This window comes from Salmo salar, chromosome ssa16, assembly GCF_905237065.1.
Source record: "Salmo salar chromosome ssa16, Ssal_v3.1, whole genome shotgun sequence".
Lineage (NCBI taxonomy): Eukaryota > Metazoa > Chordata > Actinopteri > Salmoniformes > Salmonidae > Salmo > Salmo salar.
This window is the reverse complement of record NC_059457.1, coordinates 15,836,365-15,858,963: the sequence shown is the minus strand read 5'-3', so window position 1 is coordinate 15,858,963 and position 22,599 is coordinate 15,836,365. Positions and strand designations below refer to the sequence as shown.

General features: G+C 45.0%; 1 protein-coding gene across 1 annotated transcript in view; it reads left to right on the top strand.

Annotated features, from left to right (window-relative positions):
- Positions 1–22,599, top strand: part of LOC106573171 (SLIT-ROBO Rho GTPase-activating protein 1) — a 157,138-nt gene that overhangs the window by 100,458 nt on the left and 34,081 nt on the right. The window contains 7 exon segments of the mRNA XM_014147891.2: positions 6,445–6,642; positions 7,222–7,306; positions 9,317–9,344; positions 12,158–12,266; positions 18,357–18,417; positions 19,677–19,754; positions 20,565–20,699. Coding sequence (XP_014003366.2) covers positions 6,445–6,642; positions 7,222–7,306; positions 9,317–9,344; positions 12,158–12,266; positions 18,357–18,417; positions 19,677–19,754; positions 20,565–20,699 — 694 coding nt within the window.

The following is a 22,599-nucleotide window of genomic DNA, read 5'->3' as shown; positions in this document are numbered from 1 at the left end:
TCAGGTAGTGCAGCTCATCCAGGATGGCACATCAATGCGAGCTGTGGCAAGAAGGTTTGCTGTGTCTGTCAGCGAAGTGTCCAGAGCATGGAGGCGCTACCAGGAGACAGGCCAGTACATCAGGAGATGTGGAGGAGGCCGTAGGAGGGAAACAACCCAGCAGCAGGACCGCTACCTCTGCCTTTATGCAAGGAGGAGCAGGAGAATCACTGCCAGAGCCCTGCAAAATGATCTCCAGCAGGCCACAAATGTGCATGTGTCTGCTCAAACGGTCAGAAACAGACTCCATGAGGGAGGTATGAGGGCCCGACGTCCACAGGTGGGGGTTGTGCTTACAGCCCAACACCGTGCAGGACGTTTGGCATTTGCCAGAGAACACCAAGATTGGCAAATTCGCCACTGGCGCCCTGTGCTCTTCACAGATGAAAGCAGGTTCACACTGAGCACGTGACAGACGTGACAGAGTCTGGAGACGCCGTGGAGAACGTTATGCTGCCTGCAACATCCTCCAGCATGACCGGTTTGGCGGTGGGTCAGTCATGATGTGGGGTGGCATTTCTTTGGGGGGCCGCACAGCCCTCCATGTGCTCGCCAGAGGTAGCCTGACTGCCATTAGGTACCGAGATGAGATCCTCAGACCCCTTGTGAGATCATATGCTGGTGCGGTTGGCCCTGGGTTCCTCCTAATGCAAGACAATGCTAGACCTCATGTGGCTGGAGTGTGTCAGCAGTTCCTGCAAGAGGAAGGCATTGATGCTATGGACTGGCCCGCCCATTCCCCAGACCTGAATCCAATTGAGCACATCTGGGACATCATGTCTCGCTCCATCCACCAATGCCACGTTGCACCACAGACTGTCCAGGAGTTGGCGGATGCTTTAGTCCAGGTCTGGGAGGAGATCTCTCAGGAGACCATCTGCCACCTCATCAGGAGCATGCCCATGCGTTGTAGGGAGGTCATACAAGCACGTGGAGGCCACACACACTACTGAGCCTCATTTTGACTTGTTTTAAGGACATTACATCAAAGTTGGATCAGCCTGTATTGTGGTTTTCCACTTTAATTTTGAGTGTGACTCCAAATCCAGACCTCCATGGGTTGATAAATTGGATTTCCATTGATTATTTTTGTGTGATTTTGTTGTCAGCGCATTCAACTATGCAAAGAAAAAAGTATTTAATAAGATTATTTCTTTCATTCAGATCTAGGATGTGTTGTTTAAGTGTTCCCTTTATTTTTTTGAGCAGTATATTTGCAGAAGTTCTGGAATATGTTATGCTGTGTTGGTTAAACCTCTACCCTTCTCAGAGGACAGAGTTGTGTTTACTACAATTCCTTCGCCATTCAACGTGGGTATTTCTCAGAGCTAGCTATTAATCCAGTTATTTAAATTCCCTTTGCCTCTGAGATTTGGATGAAACACGGCTTTAGATAGATACAGACAGTCTCTTTCCTCCTCTCTCTCTCTCGCTAGATGTGTACCGAACTTAATGGATATTCTCCAGGCGTTTTGCACTAACCCTGGCAATCCAATACAGTCTCCTTTGTAGGGAGCCGGTGTTTGTTTTTCTACAGATAAACCTCAGGGTGGCACATCAAAGCTGAGGAGATGTGTGTTCAGTGTTAGCTTAGTGTTGGCCAGCCGCAGCCCTGACTTACTGATCAGGAGATTAGCCTGCTCCTCACCACAGACCCTGATGGATAGAAGTCCTGCTCCTCACCACAGACCCTGATGGATAGAAGTCCTGCTCCTCACCACAGACCCTGATGGATAGAAGTCCTGCTCCTCACCACAGGCCCTGATGGATAGAAGTCCTGCTCCTCACCACAGGCCCTGATGGATAGAAGTCCTGCTCCTCACCACAGGCCCTGATGGATAGAAGTCCTGCTCCTCACCACAGACCCTGATGGATAGAAGTCATGCTCCTCACCACAGGCCCTTATGGATAGAAGTCCTGCTCCTCACCACAGGCCCTTATGGATAGAAGTCCTGCTCCTCACCACAGGCCCTGATGGATAGAAGTCCTGCTCCTCACCACAGGCCCTGATGGATAGAAGTCCTGCTCCTCACCACAGGCCCTGGTGGATAGAAGTCCTGCTCCTCACCACAGACCCTGGTGGATACAAGTCCTGCTCCTCACCACAGACCCTGGTGGATAGAAGTCCTGCTCCTCACCACAGGCCCTGGTGGATAGAAGTCCTGCTCCTCACCACAGGCCCTGGTGGATAGAAGTCATGCTCCTCACCACAGGCCCTGGTGGATAGAAGTCATGCTCCTCACCACAGGCCCTGGTGGATAGAAGTCATGCTCCTCACCACAGACCCTGGTGGATAGAAGTCCTGCTCCTCACCACAGACCCTGGTGGATAGAAGTCCTGCTCCTCACCACAGGCCCTGGTGGATAGAAGTCCTGCTCCTCACCACAGGCCCTGGTGGATAGAAGTCATGCTCCTCACCACAGACCCTGGTGGATAGAAGTCCTGCTCCTCACCAGACAAGTTTTATACTGGAGATGTGTTAGTTGTGAAGTCACTTGTCAGGCTGCCCATGGTCCTGTCCATGGTCCTACCCATGGTCCTTTGTAGCTCAGTTGGTAGAGCATGGCACTGGTAATGCCAGGGTAGTGGGTTAGTTTCTCAGGACCACCCATACGTAAATGTATGCTCTCATGATTGTATGTCACTTTGGATAAGTGTCTGCTAAATGGCATAATTATTTATTATTATATTCAACCCCGGAGTTCAGAAGCCAAATTCACCTTGAAGACCCTCAATGCCAAATGTCAAGAAGGTCTGTAGTTCTAGAATCAAGGTGATAAGAAATGTCTATATTCCATTAGGGACAAGTATCTTTCTCCTTATGGCCTCGTAGTCTCAGGCCCCCCCAGCAGTCACAGGAATCACCAGGCCTCCTGCTCCAGTCCTGCTGGGCCCCAACGGGCATATCCCAGCAAGCGCCTGTATCTAAAAGCCCTGCTGTAATTGAGCCTAGCAGTCAACACTGGTAACTAGTAGTCTGCTGAATAATACAGGGACTTTCAACAGCTTTTTAGCTGGGAGTGATTCTCTCGCATGCGTGGATCCTCTCCATACTGTGACAGCTGGGCCCATTGGCCTCCACGGGCCCACCCAGGAGAGGCTGGGGAAAGAGGGGGCTCGTCTCATACCCAGGAGTTTGTTAGGAAAGGTACTGTACTTGTGATGGAACCCATGGGCTGGTCCTAAACAGTGTAACTCTGGACCCGTATTCACAAAGCGTCTCTCATAGTAGGAGTGCTAATATAGGAAGACGCAGTCTTTTGGGTCCCATCAAAGCAGAATGTTTGTCAATCCCGTCACGCGAAATGAAGGGTATTTTAAGCACCCTCATTCCACTCAGTATCACCACTCCTCATTCCGCTCAGAATCACCACTCCTCATTCCGCTCAGAATCACCACTCCTCATTCCGCTCAGAATCACCACTCCTCATTCCGCTCAGAATCACCACTCCTCATTCCGCTCAGAATCACCACTCCTCATTCCGCTCAGAATCACCACTCCTCATTCCGCTCAGAATCACCACTCCTCATTCCGCTCAGAATCACCACTCCTCATTCCGCTCAGAATCACCACTCCTCATTCGGCTCAGAATCACCACTCCTCATTCGGCTCAGAATCACCACTCCTCATTCGGCTCAGAATCACCACTCCTCATTCGGCTCAGAATCACCACTCCTCATTCGGCTCAGAATCACCACTCCTCATTCGGCTCAGAATCACCACTCCTCATTCCGCTCAGTATCACCACTCATCTGAAACTTTCAAATGATCCAGTTCCCTTAGTAATTGAAGATAGTACTATAATAGCGATAGCCTGAAAATTTTGTTTGGTGATTTAGGACGTCTTTAATTTGAAACGTCTAAGTTATGAGAAGCTTAATCGCCTGCCAACCCTCAATTTCCTATCGTACACTGTCATTCTCCCTGTCCAGACCTATAGTGTTGTAGTACTGTGTGTTTGTGGTTTGACTGGGGTATTTCATGCTGGGCTACAAGGCTCAGGCTATCACACTGGGTGTGTAATGTATTTCTGAACGGGGAGTTGTTGTTGATGCCTAAGCCCAGCTGGTGCTTTCACACTGGCTGTATGTAGTCAGTGCAGGTAGCACCCCTCTGTGTGGGAGGTCGTGAAAAGCCATGGTGCTGCATGACCTTGTCTGCCTGGATGAAACGGATGCCCCACACAGGTCAGGACGAGGAACCACTGCTCTGTGTCCTGCCCACCAGATGGCCTCTCTTTCTTGGCATGGTGTCCCATTTCTGGTTTTTGCTTAACATAGTGACGAATGACAGTGGGACTTAGCATGCTTTCTTGGCATGGTGTGTCATTTTTGTTTCTTTGCTTCACATAGCGATGAATGACAGTAACTACAGCCGCTGTGTGTGTGTGTGTGTGTGTGTGTGTGTGTGTGTGTGTGTGTGTGGTGTGTGTGTGTACGCAGAATCAGTTGTGTGATCCGTTAAACGTAACAACACACAGATGAAAGGGGAGTTGAAAGAAAGAGTTTTGGGTTCATTCATACCACCCTGTTTTTCTCAGGTGGGTCAAAGGTTGAATGAGTCATGGGTCAGACAATTGGTAAGACGAGCTATAATCTGTTCCTGTCTCTGTGTCGTAGCTACATGTGAAACAAATGTTGTTCTCCCATTAGAGGTCATGGTTTTCATTGAGATATTTCTCATTCAAGCACTCACATCTCGACTAGTTACTAGCTCGTTTGTCAGAAGTACATGCCTTCTGACTTTGATGGTCACGCGCCTTAACCTCCCTGTCAGAATTCTGTGTTGTATGCAGAGTGGCGTTTTCTGCTTCAGATGGTGGTTAGGCTGTTTCTGTTCTTTGCGAGTTGGCCTCTCGCTCTCTCGCTCTCTCTCTCTCTCTCTCTCTCTCTCGCTTTTCTTTCTCTCTCTCTCTCTCTCGCTTTTCTTTCTCTCTCTCTCTCTCTCGCTTTTCTTTCTCTCTCTCTCTCTCGCTTTTCTTTCTCTCTCTCTCTCGCTTTTCTTTCTCTCTCTCTCTCTCTCTTTTCTTTCTCTCTCTCTCTCGCTTTTCTTTCTCTGCATCTTTTCTGTGTCGATGACTCACGCTGACACATTCGACAGTCAGTCTCAGGTTCTGGCAGGTCTCTCTCTCTCTCTCTCTCTCTGAATTTCTCTGAACCACTTCATCAGGTGAACACATGCTCTCTGAAATCATGTGAGCCCTCGGCATGCAGCGCCATCCTTTCCCCGTCTATCTACCTCCTAACTCTCTTCTTAGTCTCTCTCTCTTTCTCTTTCATCTCTCTCCTTCGATTCTCCTCCCCCAAATGTATCACATCAGGGCATCAGTGGAATGGGAGTGTTTTCAGGAGCCAAAACTTCTCTGAGTGAGACCTCTTTGAAGGTGGGAACAGTCTGTTCGCAAATAACATGCATTTCTTTAAAGCTTTAACACAATGCATATATCATCCCCTGGAAAGAAGTATATTTTTGACTTAGTCACGGTTACCGTCAGTGTCTAGTGGAATCTTGCATTGTGGTTTCCTCCCTCTGTTGGAGGTGATGGGATATGCTTGGCCAAGCCCTGGCGTTTTATAAGCTCTTGGAAAAGCAATCGCTGACAGTGAAGTGGCGGCTATGGAAATAAGAATGAAAAGCCTGGGACTGAGCACCATTCCTCCCTACCTACCTACCTACCTTCCAGCTCTATTCTATCTGTGTCTGTAAATTGATTGCCCTGGTCTGGAGTCATGCTCAAGGACTGGTGCATTTGTCATGCTGCGTCTGAGAATGACAGAAAGCCATGAATTTCTCACATTAAGAGGGTGGCATAAGTTATTTGAATTGGTTTTTATTTTCTATTTATTTATTTAACATTTAACTAAGCAAGTCAGTTAAGAACAAATTCTTATTTACAATGACAGCCTCCCCCGGCCAAACCCGGACGACGCTGGGCCAATTGTGCACCTCCCTATGGGACTCCCAATCAAGGCTGGTTGTGATTCAGCCTGGAATCGAAACAGGGTCTGTAGTGGCGCTTCTAGCGCTGAGATGCAGTGTCGTAGACCGCTGCGCCACTCGGGAGCCCTGGATACAATGGTGGTAACACCCATGCTGTACTCTAATAGCGCTCAGACTTGGCTACCATTGGGTAGTGTTGGTAGGCTTATACAGTTAAATAGATAAATATTGATTAACTGCGTTGTCGTAACACTTAAGTCTCTCCAGCGCTCCATAACTTCTGTAACTCGCTCAAGCACCCTCCCAGCCAGTGCCTATAGTTTAGGGGTCATAACCTCGGTCTCCTGGATCTTGGGTCAGTGGTCGTTACTCGAGGGAAAGCAACCTACAGTTGAATGTGTGTTTACACCTGTGGCACTGTAAACCTGTAGTAAAGTTCTGGACCTCTCTTGTGTTCTGTTCAGATCAAGAAGACGTCAGAGGCCACCCTGACCACCATCCAGGATATGGTGACCATCGAAGACTACGACGTGTCCGAGTGTTTCCACCACAGCCGCTCCACCGAGTCGGTCAAGTCCACCGTGTCGGAGACCTACCTCAGCAAGCCCAGCATCGCCAAGCGGAGGGCCAACCAGCAGGAGACAGAGCAGTTCTACTTCATGGTGAGTGGAGTGCCCGCTAGTGGTAACCTCTGGGTTATGACTGGAGAGAACTGGGCAGGGTCATATTCATTGAACACAGTAGCAAAAATATTTTCAGTAAGTTGTGCTGACTTTGAGTTCAGACTGACAGTCGCTATAGAAATTGCTGCTGTTGATCGATTGTCTGGAAAATATGAATGCATGTTGACTGTGTTGGATGGTTGTGATCCGTGGTGTCGTGATAGTAGTTGTAATGTATCTTAGTAATAGAGCATGTGACAAAAATAATATGTGCTCACTGTACTTTTTTTTTAGAGCTTTAAAATGCTGAATATATTATGTATTCCCTCTCTAGGCAATGTAACTCTGACACAAAGCTCTCCAAAAATATCTCTTCCTTAGCGAGCGACTAGGCTATTCTCTGTTATTGTGTCCTCCTGGCTGTCTAAAGATGGACATGGTGCGATAAAGCTTTTTTTTAAAACTCCCATTGTCATTGTGTCCTTTGCCCTTGGCTGCCTTATCAGAGATTGGTGTCTTAAGGGCAGGCAACGCTCACTTGGCTCATCAGCCCTAGTAATTACTCTGAATTCTCCACAGAAATTCCGGGAGTTTCTGGAGGGCAGCAATCTCATCTCCAAACTGCAGGCCAAGCACGACCTGCTGAAGAGGACTCTGGGAGAAGGTAAGGGGTCAGAGACCCCAATGTCATGGCCTACTTCTTGTCTGTCCGTCCCCTCTGTCTGTCTGTCCGTCCCCTCTGTCTGTCTGTCTGTCCGTCCCCTCTGTCTGTCTGTCCGTCCCCTCTGTCTGTCTGTCTGTCTGTCCCCTCTGTCTGTCCCCTCTGTCTGTCCCCTCTGTCTGTCCCCTCTGTCTGTCTGTCCCCTCTGTCTGTCTGTCCCCTCTGTCTGTCTGTCTGTCCCCTCTGTCTGTCCCCTCTGTCTGTCTGTCCCCTCTGTCTGTCTGTGCCCTCTGTCTGTCTGTGCCCTCTGTCTGTCTGTGCCCTCTGTCTGTCTGTGCCCTCTGTCTGTCTGTCTGTCTGTCTGTCTGTCCCCTCTGTCTGTCTGTCTGTCCCCTCTGTCTGTCCCCTCTGTCTGTCTGTCCCCTCTGTCTGTCTGTCTGTCCCCTCTGTCTGTCCCCTCTGTCTGTCTGTCCCCTCTGTCTGTCTGTGCCCTCTGTCTGTCTGTGCCCTCTGTCTGTCTGTGCCCTCTGTCTGTCTGTCTGTCTGTCTGTCTGTCTGTCTGTCTGTCTGTCTGTCTGTCTGTCTGTCTGTCTGTCTGTCTGTCTGTCTGTCTGTCTGTCTGTCTGTCTGTCTGTCTGTCTGTCTGTCTGTCTGTGCCCTCTGTCTGTCTGTCTGTCTGTGCCCTCTGTCTGTCTGTCTGTCTGTCTGTCTGTCTGTCTGTCTGTCTGTGCCCTCTGTCTGTCTGTCTGTCTGTCTGTCTGTCTGTCTGTCCGTATGTCTGTCGGTCCTTCCACAATCAAGACAGGAGGAAAATGACTGGGCTTAGTTTGGCTCAGTTGTTAACTAAGCAGGTTTCCATATGTATTAAACAGTACACTGACTGAAAGTCTTGGCTATTGTTTGTTTTCAGTGGGCTGGGGTTTGTAAAGGAACTCCTGGCTAAATGAAAGAGAAAGATTGCATGCACTTTCTGAACGAAATGCTGTGCTTTAGAACTCAGATAGAAACAGTTAAAAACATACTTGATTGATTCTAAAATGGTCCATTTCAATCTCCTCTGGACGTGGAGTAACATTTCCCTTGTGCTACTTTCTCCATCGGGTCTCACGACTGAGAAATAATCTCGGCATTAGCGAGCCAAGTCAGAGCTAAAGGGAGTGTGCTGCTGCATTATCCCTCTTAGAGATTGATTAGTGGTTAGCTTAATGGCCCGGCAGCATTAGCGCTTATTACTGTTATGTCTGGGGTCCCTGTGTTCTACATCGGTGGTATATCTCCTCAAGGCCTTTGGCTAAGCTTCTGTCAACACTGAGCTGCTGCCCCTGTTCCTGATATTAACAATAAAGGCTGTTCCCAGGGTGGTCTCAATCGGTCGGTCTTAGTCAATCTGTTGACTGTACAGGGAGTTGAGATCGACAATTGGGACTTTGATTATGACGAGCCAAGGGATCCTGCCTTCTACCAAGCTTTCAATTGCGTGAGTGTGTGTGTGTTACTGTGTGTGAGTCGTCATGCATCTCTTTTATTTGTATTTATTTTAACATCCCCTCCCCTGGTTGGAGGACCTGGTGGAAAACATAAAAATTCAATATACATACATGTAGCCTCTTCCTATTTTTACTGGACTCCCAAGTGCATCGGTAAATCGACCAATCCCGCTAATCTTAATTCCACCCCTCAGATGTCCACAGAGTAACCCATCTTTTACCAGTATACTACCATTTTACCATTTCCTTAAACAATACATCCTTCTATTTTACTGTGATGTGTCACGAGGGTCTTTAACCTCTCTTTTTGTACCATGTCTACTGAGATTGCCCTAAAAAGAAATACTCTTTACCTAAGAGTATAATAATGAGGCCAGAGGTTATGGGCAGATGGCAGGACTGCATCGTGCTTTACTGAGCGTGTGCACAAAGCTCTGCAGTGTCTCGGGGACAGGTCCCAAGTCTCATTAGATGTTCCCCCTCTAATCTCTCTCTCTCTTCCCCTTTCTCCCCTCGGTCTCCACAGGTCACAGAGGGGACTATATGACCACAAGGTAAGACACTACCACTATCTCATATACAAACCTCTTAGGTTTTAATAAGACCCTTTAATAAGACCGAGTTGTCCGAATTCAGTTCTTTAAAAACCTTCCCCAAAAGTCATTGTACTTTCCATTGCGAACACTATTTCTCGTTATCCTCCTAGAGTCACATTTCCAATAACGTCTAGACACATTTACAATGGTTTGTAAAGAAAATAAAAGTTAGCCATGTGAAAAGTTTCTCCCTTATCACTATGTGCACAGTAAAGTAATCCCTACTGTACTCTAACTCCTGACCTTGGAGAGATAGACAGCGGAGCAGAGAGAGCAGATGTTACTGCTCTGGACTCCCCTGGGATTTAATTTGCCATATGCCTAGCATGGCATGGAAATGATTCTGAATCCCCCCCCCCCCTTTTTTGAATTCTCTCAGATAGCAAAGCAATGTTCTTTCACAGGGGGAGAGAGAGGGAGAAATACTGTCATTTGCATGCAAATGATCTGTGTGTTAGTATCAAGATAGTGTCCCTTTGGAGGGAATATTTGTGACCCAACACCTGGATTCTGTCATATGTATCAAAATTTGAAAGGGTGTTTTTACATTGGATAAAAGTAGAGATTCAGAGCTAGAAAATGGTATATCATACACTACAGTTAAGGAACAATGGGAAAGTAATTCTGCTTTGAAAGTTGATAAACTTGTAACATGACTTTTGAGAAAATGGCCTTTGAATTAATGTTTTCGTACACCTACTGGAGCGCTCTTCTTTGTCTACACCCATTCAGCATCGTGAACACCCCTTTAAGCCTTAGCCCCACCCACCTCTTTAACGATTCACATGTGAGGCCATTTGCTAAACAGAGTGAGTACAGTAGTGTAGTAAATAACCAAAGATTTCAAGACTAAAAGTGGTGAAAGTTGAAGCAAAAACTAGTAGAAAAAATACTCTAGTCCTTGCCCTGTATCTTAATCTGATTTTGGTGCAGGTCATGTTGTTCTTCACATTACCGTCTCTGGTAAACAGAAACTATATCAAATGTTTATTTGTCACATGCACAGGATACAGAAGGTGTAAACAGTACAGTGAAATGGTTACTTCCATAGTGGAGTCTTTGGTTTAGACATCTAGCTAGCTAAACAATGAACCATAGTCCCAACTCTAATGCCGCGTTGTATGTACACATACTTAGAAGCTCATGTTATAGACAGAAGTATGCTACATGGCAGACCAATCCAAATTCATCTCTCAGTATGTCCAGCCCATCCATTCTCAGCCAATCATGGCTAATGGGAAGGTTCCTATATTTTTTCTGTGGCTAAACCAACTAAGCTCGTAATTTAACAATTTTATTTGTATTTACAGATTGCATACAAGTTTGTTATTAAGGCACGGGAAAGTTCACATGTTCCATTTCTGCCCCAAAATGCATTTTGATAATTAAAACAAGAAAACGTTCAAATGTCTCTCCTGTGAAGTAGTGACGTGAGACAGGCCTAGCTTCTTGAAACAGATCACATTTAAGGTTGAGGGTGATTCTATGAATAATAAAACATTTCTCTCGACTTTAAGCAGTCTGATATATTGATTGTTTTGACACATTGCTCTTGGTACAGAGTATTATTGCATTCAAAAAGGGTTTACTCCATATGCAAACGTATAATTACGAATAACAACTTAGACACATAAACAATGACTACATCTCATTTGCCCAGACCCACATGCTCACACCCCCATCCCTAGTGCCTGTATTATTGTTTGTAACCTGGCCTTAAATTGTACTAATTTGTTTTTCTCTGTCGCCCATGTTATTTCAATAATAAATCATTTGATTTTTCCATTGTGTTAATGATGGCAGATTGATTGATTGACTTACAATTTTTTGTATACGTTTTTTCAAGATGAGTGATGAGAATCGTGTATCTCACTACAACCCCATATGCCATGTCTTGAAATATGCAGACAGACGGATTAAAACAACGTTTACATTGTAATACTTTTGACGGCAAACTTTGTAGCTCCGCCCACAACTTCCTGACTTCATAGCGTTCCCAGAGAGCATGGATTATTGAGTCATGATTAGTTTTACACTTGAGACATGACTCTGCCGTTGTGCTGTAGAACTTGTGAATTTTGCCTCTTGTATAATGAATTCTCTATATTACTTCAGACTGGATTAAGCGTACATTTTAGTTAACTGTCATTTCGTTAGTTATGCTCCATGAGCATTTTTCTCTTGCCTATTCCAGTGGAAACCATGAGAATGACAGTAGTTAATATCAGTATGGGTAGGGGAGCAACGGGGGATGACTAGAGGGACAACCCCGTTGGTAAATGTCGTAAGATTACTGAACTAACTCACGAGACAACCACCCCAGTCCTAGATGCCACACTCACACCCTCTCCCACCGGGACATGTCGTGAGCTGGATGCTACCGCACGGCGCCCCCTCACACTCCACCCAGCAGGCCTGGTATTTTCATGACTTTTGATGTTGGGTGGAAAGGAAAAGGCAGGATATCAAACCCTTTAACTGTAAGAGTTGGTGACCGCTCAATGAGACTAGTGTGGATATCCGATCAGGGCCCAGCATCCTTTCACGACGAACACTCGGAAACTCTCAGAACAGCCTTACCTGTCCCTGACTGACCCCATAAACGTCAACACAACAAGTCACTTTTTTGCCGTAGTTTAGAAAATGCATGCTTACTTTGTCTACGCACGCATCTGGACTCTCAATGTCAGAATGTTTTACCAAAATGTGTACACTGTATGTTCATGGTGGATGATTTCTCTAGCTTCTGTAACACCGTCTCCATTTTCTAGGCCTCCCAATGTGCCGCCAAAACCTCACGGTGGCACGAATAGGAGGGCTAGGCCCCGCTCGGTCTTTAACGTTAAGTTGTTTAATGGCAATCTGGAGTCCTTTGTCAAGGTACTGGACCGCTACCGACCGTCTCTCCGAAAGTTAACATAATGATGACCGTAACTCAACCACTCTCGCTTGGCCTTTTTCCTGGGGTTTGATCACTACGCCAACCACAAGTCTGTGGTTCTATTTCTTTCGGGTTCTCTCTGCAGCTGTGGAGCCTCAAACGCTGGGGAAGCACAGAGACAGCATTGGTACTGACAGGGGGAATCCAAGGGAGGTGAAATAATGGCAGAGCAGAGGGCACGCAAGCACGGAGTAAGGGGGGTGAAGGAGGAGAGGATTGAGGGACGATATTTGTCTCCGTCTTTCCCCCCGAGTCCATGCTGTCAGCTATGGCATTCCTCCCTCTCTTTTTCTCTCTCTCTCTCTCCTCTGGCTGGTATGAAAGCAGCCATTGTCAGCAGGATATATGCGACAGCCAGGGGACGGTGGCCAGAACGATAAGGGATTCACCACCTCATAGTGCCCTGCTGTCCTCCCTGCTCCTTCCCCCGCGTTTGATAGCCGCTCTGTACTCAGTGTGTGGGGGGTGAGGGCTGGGCTAGGCTGTGGTACTATAGGTGGCTGCTGTGGTGATTTAATCTGGGTTTCGCCTCTCTCTCTCTCTCTCGTTCTCTCTCCTCCTGCTCTCTCTGCTTTCTTTTACTCTTCCTTGTAGCCGTGGACGACGGAACTCGCACGCCAGACACCAGGTAGAGTGGAGAACCTGGAGTCTAAAGGGACCGATCCCTACTGCTGCCTGTCTGTCTATACTGACTTCCCTCCTGTCTGTTTGTCTCTTTTTCTGCCTTGCCCCTAACACCACTGCCACTTCCTGTCTGTGAAAACCTTGGACCTGTGTGTGTTGATGTGCAATACTAACTCCCTGGAGGTTTGCTCTGAAAGACTGAACTGCCCACATCTATAGATTTCATTGATTTCTATATCCCTGTGTCCATGGTTGAGCTGGATACTGAAGTATAAATTGGCCCGTACCCAATAAATTGCACATCTACCCCGTTCTTACAATTTGGCTCAGATTACATTGTACAATTATTAGAATACCTAACACTTATTTTAAACCTTCCAACATCTACATTGATAGTATATGTTGGGAGAAATCCAATACCTATCTGGCTTAGTCCTCACATCACATGTGATTGTATTACATCAGCATGCAGTGTAGTGGCCCAGGCCCTGTCCATCTCCGCTATAAAGCATTGGTAGCCGGTGATTCCTGGAATCCTGGCATGATTTCTTTTTTGGGGCCATGTGTATATTCCCTGGGGTGAAAACAGACCCAAAACATTATTAGAAGCATGTAAGAGTTCTCTGCCCTAGCAGAGAGATGGCAGCTGGTACTTCTGCAAAGTGTGAGCTACTCTGAAGTGCAGATCTGTACCCTTCTACTGAGAGAGGGAGGAATGTGTTTTCTTTAATGCAGGGTTCCCAAATGGTCAGCCCGCGCCCGGTGCGTTTGTTTGGCCCCTTATGTTTTCTGAGCAAACACAAATAATACAGTACCAGTCAAAAGTTTGGACACACCTACACATTCCAGGGTGTTCCTTTATTTTTACTATTTTCTACAATGTAGAATAATAGTGAAGACATAAACTATGAAATAACACATGCATTTCAATTAACAGGTTTGCCTTAAGATAATTTGTGGAATTTCTTTCCTCAATGTGTTTTAGCCAATCAGTTGTGTTGTGACAAGGTAGTGGTGGTATACAGAAGACAGACCTGTTTGGTAAAAGACAAAGTCCATATTATGGCAAGAACAGCTCAAATAAGCAAAGAGAAACGACAGTCCATCATTACTTTAAGACATGAAGGTCAGTCAATCTGGAAAATTTCAAGAACTTTTAAAGTTTCTTCAAGTGCAGTCGCAAAAACCATCAAGCGCTATGATGAAACTGGCTCTCATGAGGACCGCCACAGGAAAGGAAGACCCAGAGTTACCTCTGCTGCTGCGGAGGATGAATTCATTAGAGTTAACTGCACCTCAGATTGCAGCCCAAATAAATGCTTCACAGTTCAAGTAACAGACATATCTCAACATCAACTGCATGAATCAGGCCTTCATGGTCGAATTGCTGCAAAGAAACCACTACTAAAGGACACCAATAAGAAGAATACCCTTTCAATGGACATTAGACCGATGGAAATCTGTCCTTTGGTCTGATGAGTCCAAATGTGAGATTTTTGTTTCCAACCGCCATGTTTTTGTGAGACGCAGAGTAGGTGAATGTATGATTTCCACGTGTGGTTCCCACCGTGAAGCATGTGGGGGTGTTTTGCTGGTGACACTGTGTGATTTTATTTAAAATTTAAAGCACACTTAACCAGCATGGCTACCACAGCCTTCTGCAGCGATACGCCATCCCATCTGGTTTGCGCTTAGTGGGACTATCATTTGTTTTTCAACAGGACAACAACCCAAAACACACCTCCAGGCTGTGTAAGGGCTATTTAACCAAGAAGGAGAGTGATGGAGTGCTGCATCAGATGACCTGACCTCCACAATCACCCGACCTCAACCCAATTGAGATGGTTTGGGATGAGTTGGACCGCAGAGTGAAGGAAAAGCAGCCAACAAGTGCTCAGCATATGTGGGAACTCCTTCAAGACTGTTGGAAAAACATTCCTCATGAAGCTGGTTGAGAGAATGCCAAGAGTGTGCAAAGCTGTCAAGGCAAAGGGTGGCTACTTTAAAGAATCTAAAGTTCTTGAAATGTTCCGTATTCACTGACCATGTCTTAAAGTAAATGATGGACTGTTGTTTCTCTCTCCTTATTTGAGCTGTTCTTGCCATAATATGGACTTTGTCTTTTACCAAATATGGTTACACTTTTTTGGTTACTACATGATTCCATATGGGTTATTTCATAGTTTTGATGTCTTCACCATTATTCTACAATGTAGAAAACAGTGAAAATAAAGAAAAACCCTTGAATGAGTAGGTGTGTCCAAACTTTTGACTGGTACTGTAAACATTTATACTCCAACATTGCTCATCCTAATATTTCTCAATTCCATTATTTTACTTTGAGATGTGTGTATTGTTAGTTATTACTCAACTATTGGAGCTAGGAACACATTTCTCAACACCCGCAATAACATTTGCTAAATATGTGTATCCCTAAATTTTCAAAGCTGATACAGACATACCCAAGACAACTCAAAGCTTTAAATCGCCACCAAAGGTGCTCCTACACTCTGGGGTGTAAATAGTTATGTAACCCGAGATATTTCTGTATTTCATTTAATACATTTGCAAACATTTCAAAAAACAAACAAAATCAATTTTGAATTCAGGTTGTAACAAAATGTGGAATAAGTCAAGGGGTATGAATACTTGGCTCTTGTCTAAGAATAATTTTACAAATCCCTGTGTCTAAACAGTGGCAGTATTGATTTCTTCTGAAATTATTTTCACATTAGCCACACTAGGTAACACACTGTGCCCATGTGTCCACGCATGCTGAGAATGTATAGGATATATTAAGCCAATGAGTCCCACCATATCACCGGTGAGTTTTGGACTTCTATCCCCTTTTAAAGACAGTGTGTGATTGAGCCATAGAATTCTGTTTTGTACCATTGGATTCATCTATTTAATCTACAAACAGATATTGAAACCTTAGTGTGTCACAATGAGAAAATGAAGGTTGGGATTACAATTATGTCAACAAATCATGCCTCCTTTGCCAAGCCCCTACGCCCACTTCACTGCCTATCATTGAATGGGGCTCTGTTGTGTCAATGCCCCCGACGCATTCAAAGGAGCACAGTCGTTTGAGACTGAAAAGACCTTTACGGATTGACCATGCAATGCATGCTTCCAGCAGGATGACCGCCAACAACTATGGTTTGCATGCCCAGCTGAAGGACCCTATCATGCGGAATAGGTGGTTGGAGTTCATTGGTACCCAGTGGTTGTGAGTATACCGGTAGCTAGACCATAGACTGTTGGTTATGCATCTAGTTATGTATATTTTGATCATTATCGTCGCTAGCATAGCTGACGTTCACTAGATACTGTAGCTACCAACTAGCTGGCTAGTTATCATTAGAATACCTCAATACAATGTGGATTTGGTTTGTGTAAGGGCTATTTGACCAAGAAGGAGAGTGATGGAGTGCTGCATCAGATGACCTGACCTCCACAATCACCCAACCTCAACCCAATTGAGATGGTTTGGGATGAGTTGGACTGCAGAGTGAAGATAAAGCAGCTAAAAAGTGCTCAGCATATGTGGGAATTCCTTCAAGACTGTTGGAAAAGTATTCCTCATGAAACTGTTTGAGAGAATGCCAAGATTGTGCAAGGCTGTCATCAAGGCAAAGGGTGGCTACTTTGAGGAATCTCAAATATAAAATATATTTTGATTTGGCTAACACTTTGTTGTTTACTACATGATTCCATATGTGTTATTTCATAGTTTTGATGTCTTCACTATTATTCTACAATGTAGAAAATAGTAAAAATAAAGAAAAACCCTTGAATGAGTAGGTGTCCAAACTTGTATGTATATATATATATATATATATATATATATATATATATATATATATATATATATATATATATATATATATATATATATATATATATATATAAAATGCACAATTAGCTTATTTCATTGAAATGTTGTGTACAAATGTGTTTACATCCCTGTTAGTGAGCATTTGTCCTTTGCCAAGATAATCCCTCCACCTGACAGGTGTGGCATATCAAGAAGCTGATCAAACAGCATGATCATTACACAGGTGCACTTTGTGCCGCAGACAATAAAATGCCACTCTAAAATGTGTAGTTTTGTCACACAACACAATGCCACAGATGTCTCACGTTTTGAGGGAGCCTGCAATTGGCAGCCACCTCCAAAGTCGTTTTAGAGAATTTGGCAGTACGTCAAACTGGCCTAACAACCGCAGACCACGTGTAACCACGCCAGCCCAGGACCTCCACATCGGACTTCTTCACCTGTGGGATCGTCTGAGACCAGCCACCCGGACAGCTTCATATTTTAGTGGCCTTTTATTGTCCCCAGTACAATGTGCAGCTGTGTTATGGTAATTCTGTTTAACCAGCATCTTATATATGGATTTTCTTGGCAAAGGAGAAATTGTGACTAACAGGGATGTTCACATATTTGTGCAATTTTTTTGTTGAGAAATAAGCTTTTTGTGCGTATGGAAAATGTCTGTGATCTTTTACTTCAGCTCATGAAACATGGGACCAACGCTTTACATGTTGTGTTTTATATTTTTGTAAAATCACCAGGAAATCAGCTCAAAGTTATTTTAATTTAGAAAATCTGTTCCCAAGTATTCCCACGCATAAATAAAAACTCATCCCAATGTAATCAAGGATTGAAATTATTATATTTCTGTCAATTACTAAATCTGTTTGCGATTCTTGAGGTCAATTTGCACTGTACAAATTATTTATAACAATGTTCAAGTCCCCCGACCATCCGCTCAAGGACAAATCTGTCCACGGATGAACGTAATTGAGGACCCCTGCTGTAATGGGACAGCTCCTCCTCTTTCCCTTTCTCACTCTCCACTCCATAGGAGTGCGTTAGTAGTGCTGTTACATAACCTCCCATCACTTATCACTCCCAAGTGTGCTCAAGTGTTGACATAACACATTAACACGATAAAGAGGCCATTTTTTTTGTACCACTGGAGCCCCATAGAGTTGTATTGGGTAAGAGGAACACTTGCACAGGCTTGTCGTTGTGGTCAGTGAGTCACTACTATAGATTTAGTGATCTATTAAAATCATGGAGACGTTGTGAGGGGCGTGAATGGTTCTGCAGCTGCAAAACTCCAGTCTGTCTCTTTCAACTTTCAATATGATCATTGGTAACACTACCGAAGTCCCTCTCATGCCTATGACAGATGGTATGTCTTATATAGTTGTTATAAAGGCTTTATAAATACATAAGGGGGGCTTCAGTAAAATGTTACCGATCATTATCAGTCTAATGGTGGGCATGCATGTAGATAGAAATGTGCGTGTAAAGTCTATATAATATATTCCGTTTGAGGCCAGGATGATCCATCTATCACTAATGACATGCCATTCCTCTTGTTGTGAAGGACTCTGGACAAGCTATTCCCCGCGTGGTGGAGAGCTGTATTCGATTCATCAATCTGTATGGTGAGTTGATCATCTGGGATTTAATTTGCAATGCGACAGCTATGGTTTTCTTTCACTTTCACACCTCTTGCAGGCCAACCAAGTGTACCAGTCAATTTACTATTTGGTGCAGATTTTTCTCTTTTTAAAAGCTCCTAAATTGTGTTCAACCTGTTCAATGTTTGACCTGTCCAAGTTTGGTCAAATGTAACATTCCGGCAATTTCAGTGTTCATTGTTTGCGTGTGTCCATTCTTCCCGTGTCAGTGTTAGAATCCGTTTCATTTTAGTCAGTCATGGGAAAGACTACGCAGATACCATCTTGTTTACTGCAACCATCCATACAGCCAATGGGATGCAACCATAGAGATGAAGAGAGATCGCAACATTGTATCTGTCCCTTTTATTGGCGTCTGTGAGCACGCAGGGAGCGGCATTGAGGCCATCTCCATTTTTGAAGTAGTCAATTTCCTTCTACTACTTCTATGAGTTGGTAAACAAACTGAAAGGGTGTATACTGCCACCTAGAGTGTGTTGTTTGAACAGGTATAAAGCCAAGGTTGCCGATTTACTGCCACCTGCATTATGAGATATTTGCTCACGAGTATAATGAATTGGCTGATCCCTCCTGATGACCTGGATGGAATTATGTGATCTTTCCTTAACCCATAGGAAGTCCCACCCAGTTGACTACTTCAAAATGGTGAAAGTCCTCAATGGTGCTGCCCATGCTAAAACAGGCTTTTGGGCACCTGAGTTCTCTATACATCTCTAACGATGCAACACACACACACTTCCTTCACACACGCTGTCAAATAGGTTAGTTAGGCTATTACTGTAAGCCGCGTTAATAAAACTCCTACAGAACATGTCAGCTTAATCATTTGACGCTAATGACCTCTTTCCGCGTTTTGCGGACACCGGCGACGTCTTACAGTACTGGGGCGGCCGTCTTGTGACGGGGCAGACATCGGCTAATTAAGCTCTGCGCTAACCTCTGACCTATCTCTTTATTAAATCCCGGCTGGAGGACACTTTAGTGAGACTTGATTGCGGCCTCTCTCGCTCATGAATTATCTTTATTTGGAAAAGTGAAGGGCTGGAGGAACGGGATGTGGCCTTTTAGTTGGGATTTAAACTGGCTTTTCTTCTTGCACTGGTGTTTTTTGTTGTTGTAATGGCTGCCTGTCATCATGAACTAAGTGTGTGTGTGTGTGTGTGTGTCTGTGTGTGTGTCTATCTCCTCTCTTTCTTTCTCGCTCTGTTCTTTGTTTTCTTCAGGCCTTCAACATCAAGGGATATTCCGTGTGTCCGGGTCTCAGATGGAGATCAATGACATCAAGAACTCATTCGAGAGAGGTGGGCTGTTATTAACATGTTACAGTCAATTGACACGTCACACATTTGAAATGAGTGGATATGAGTGGACTTCAATTGATTATATAATACTTTTGAGCTACAGATTTTTGACTTGGTCTAGTTGCCACTTCATTTACTATTTTAAAATCATTTGTTTACACTGGTAGGAACTTATCAAATGTGTTTCAAAAGCCCTTCTTACATCAGCAGATGTCACAAAGTGCTTATACAGAAACCCAGCCTAAAACCCCCAAAAAGCAAGACTACGCAGATGTAAAAGCACGGTGGCCAGTCCTCTTCTGGCTGTGCTGGGTGGAGATTATAAGAGTACATGGCTATTATTAAAGCCAAATCGTTCTTCAAGATGTTCAAACGTTCATAGATGACCAGCAGGGTCAAACAATAGTCAGTAGTTGTAGACAGTGCAACAGGTCAGCACCTCAGGAGTAAATGTCAGTTGGCTTTTCATAGCTGACCATTCAGAGGTTGAGACAGCAGGTGCAGTAAAGAGAGCGAGTGATGAGGGAGGGAGGGAGGGAGGGGGAGAGAGAGAGAGAGAGCGGGTTGAGAACAGCAGGTCCGGGACAAGGTAGCATGTTTGGTGAACAGGTCAAAGTTCCATAGCCGCAGGCAGAACAGTTGAAACTGGAGCAGCAGCACGACCAGGTGGACTGGGGACAGCAAGGAGTCATCAGGCCAGGTAGTCCTGAGGCATTGCCAGTGTGTAAGTTTAACTTCCTTCTAGTGAGGGGAAATCACATCATTGCCTGCATACAACATATCCCTCACATACACTTATCGGTCTCCCAGGTAACGACCCATTGACAGATGACGAGAACAACCACGACATCAACTCAGTGGCCGGTGTTCTCAAACTCTACTTCCGGGGCCTGGAAAAGTCCCTCTTGCCCAAGGAAAGATTTAACGACCTCCTCTCCAGTATCAGTAAGTAGCTTTAGTTACCAGTCGTCTCCACACAGCTGGGTGTACTACAGTATAATACACACTAACACACACACATTATGGGCATACATATGATGTTCAACATAGTGTGTTGATATTCAATGGGAGTGCATTGTGACTCATTGTGTGTCAGCCAGACCAGGGGCGTTCTATGAGCCATGTAGGTCCTAAGTGGCCTTGTTCATGGCATTGATGGGACGTCTAGCAGATGAAACAGAGTCATTAGTTAGACCGTATTCACATGCTCTTTGCAGGCCAACTTGTAATGTCCCACTTTGGGTAAGTCATCACAAACAGCCTTGGGAGTAGACATTATATTTACTTGCTCGTCTGGGCTGTTTTCGTCAATAGCATGCTGCTGTGTTACCCCGTCTTTGTGCCCGGGTGGGAATAGTACCACTTTGTGTTGTTCGGTCTTCTCCGCTGACTAGAGCATTCATGGGATGAGCTGGGACACGAAGCTCACCGTACAGCCTGGTGTTGGGTGATGAAATGTAGAAAGGCAGAACTACAATAGTGTTTACATCAAACCATACAGTGGTGACTTCGCTACTCTCGCACAGACGGCCATATTGTTCTCTTACCGTAACGGCAGCGTGGCACGGTCTGACGTAGTTCAGTCAGCCCTTTGTGGGATTCGCTCTGACCTTATAAGATGTCATGTGGACTAGTTGAGTAGCCACTGTTGTTCAAGAACAATAAGCTGGCTAGTGTGAGTCACATGCACTGTACTCGACGTGTGCTGTAATGCCTTTGGTGGGGTGTGTGTGTGTATGTGTGTGTGTGTGTGTGTGAGCGAGATATGGCATTGGCTTACACTTATGAGGGATGGGGATTCCCTGTTTACATTCTCCAAGGCCTGACATACCAGCGCTTGGAGAGTGGGCCTCATGCCCAGCCAGCAGTCTCCATATGAATAAAGCCCTGTATCCAGTTTACTTTAAATGGCTGCCTCACTGGGCATTGGACAAACACACGTGTCTGTACATGAGGTTGTATAGTTGCAAGTTTCTGCCTTGTCGGTCTACTGTCTTCCACAGCGAGTGAGGTGGGGTGATCGTGAGGAAAGAGCGTGAGGAAAGAGGGGGGGTGACTGTTCTTTAAATAGCATCCTTCTGAAGTGTTCAGGAACCATGCAGAAGAGAACTCACATAAGATGAATAACATCACAAGTATTCCCTAAAGCCCATCTCCCAGATGGCCCAAACTCGTTTCACGGTGACAGCGCTATTTCAGGAAGCCATCGTCGTGGCCAATGGAAAAACATGAAATGGGCTGCTTTGGAACAGAGGAGATGGGCGGGTTAAAGCGTAATTGAGCAGCGCTCGACGCTTTGTATGATCGTTCTGACACGAGACTAAAGTTTTGTTATAATAAGCTTTGTCATAATTATTGCAGAAGTGACAGAAAATTGATCAATACAGCAGAGTTTTTTTTTTTTTTTTAATTCGAGAGAGAGATGATAACAGAGAGAGATACGAAGCGATAGAGAAACAGTGCGAGGTACATTTGTACTTTAGTCCTTTAGTAGACATAATTGCCCAAGCACTTACAATCAATGCTTTTTTTTTACCAAAGTAGGCACGTGTGCGCACGCTCCCTTTCCCATCTGTTAGAGCGTCACTTTCTTGTGATATTTAGGGCAGCAACAGAACTGGAAACAGCAGCATTTATTCCAGTGTGATTTATAACTGTGGAATTGTCCTCAATGATATTTATAACTGTTTTAAGAACAGTGCGAGTATCCGTACTGGTATTTGGAGCTGCTCGGAGCTTCATCTATGGTTAGTAGGTTTTTGTGAGGGCCCATGAGATTGTAGCCTGATTAAACCAGACTGAATGTGACGCTCGCCATTGAACGTAGCATTCAATCTGGTTCAAC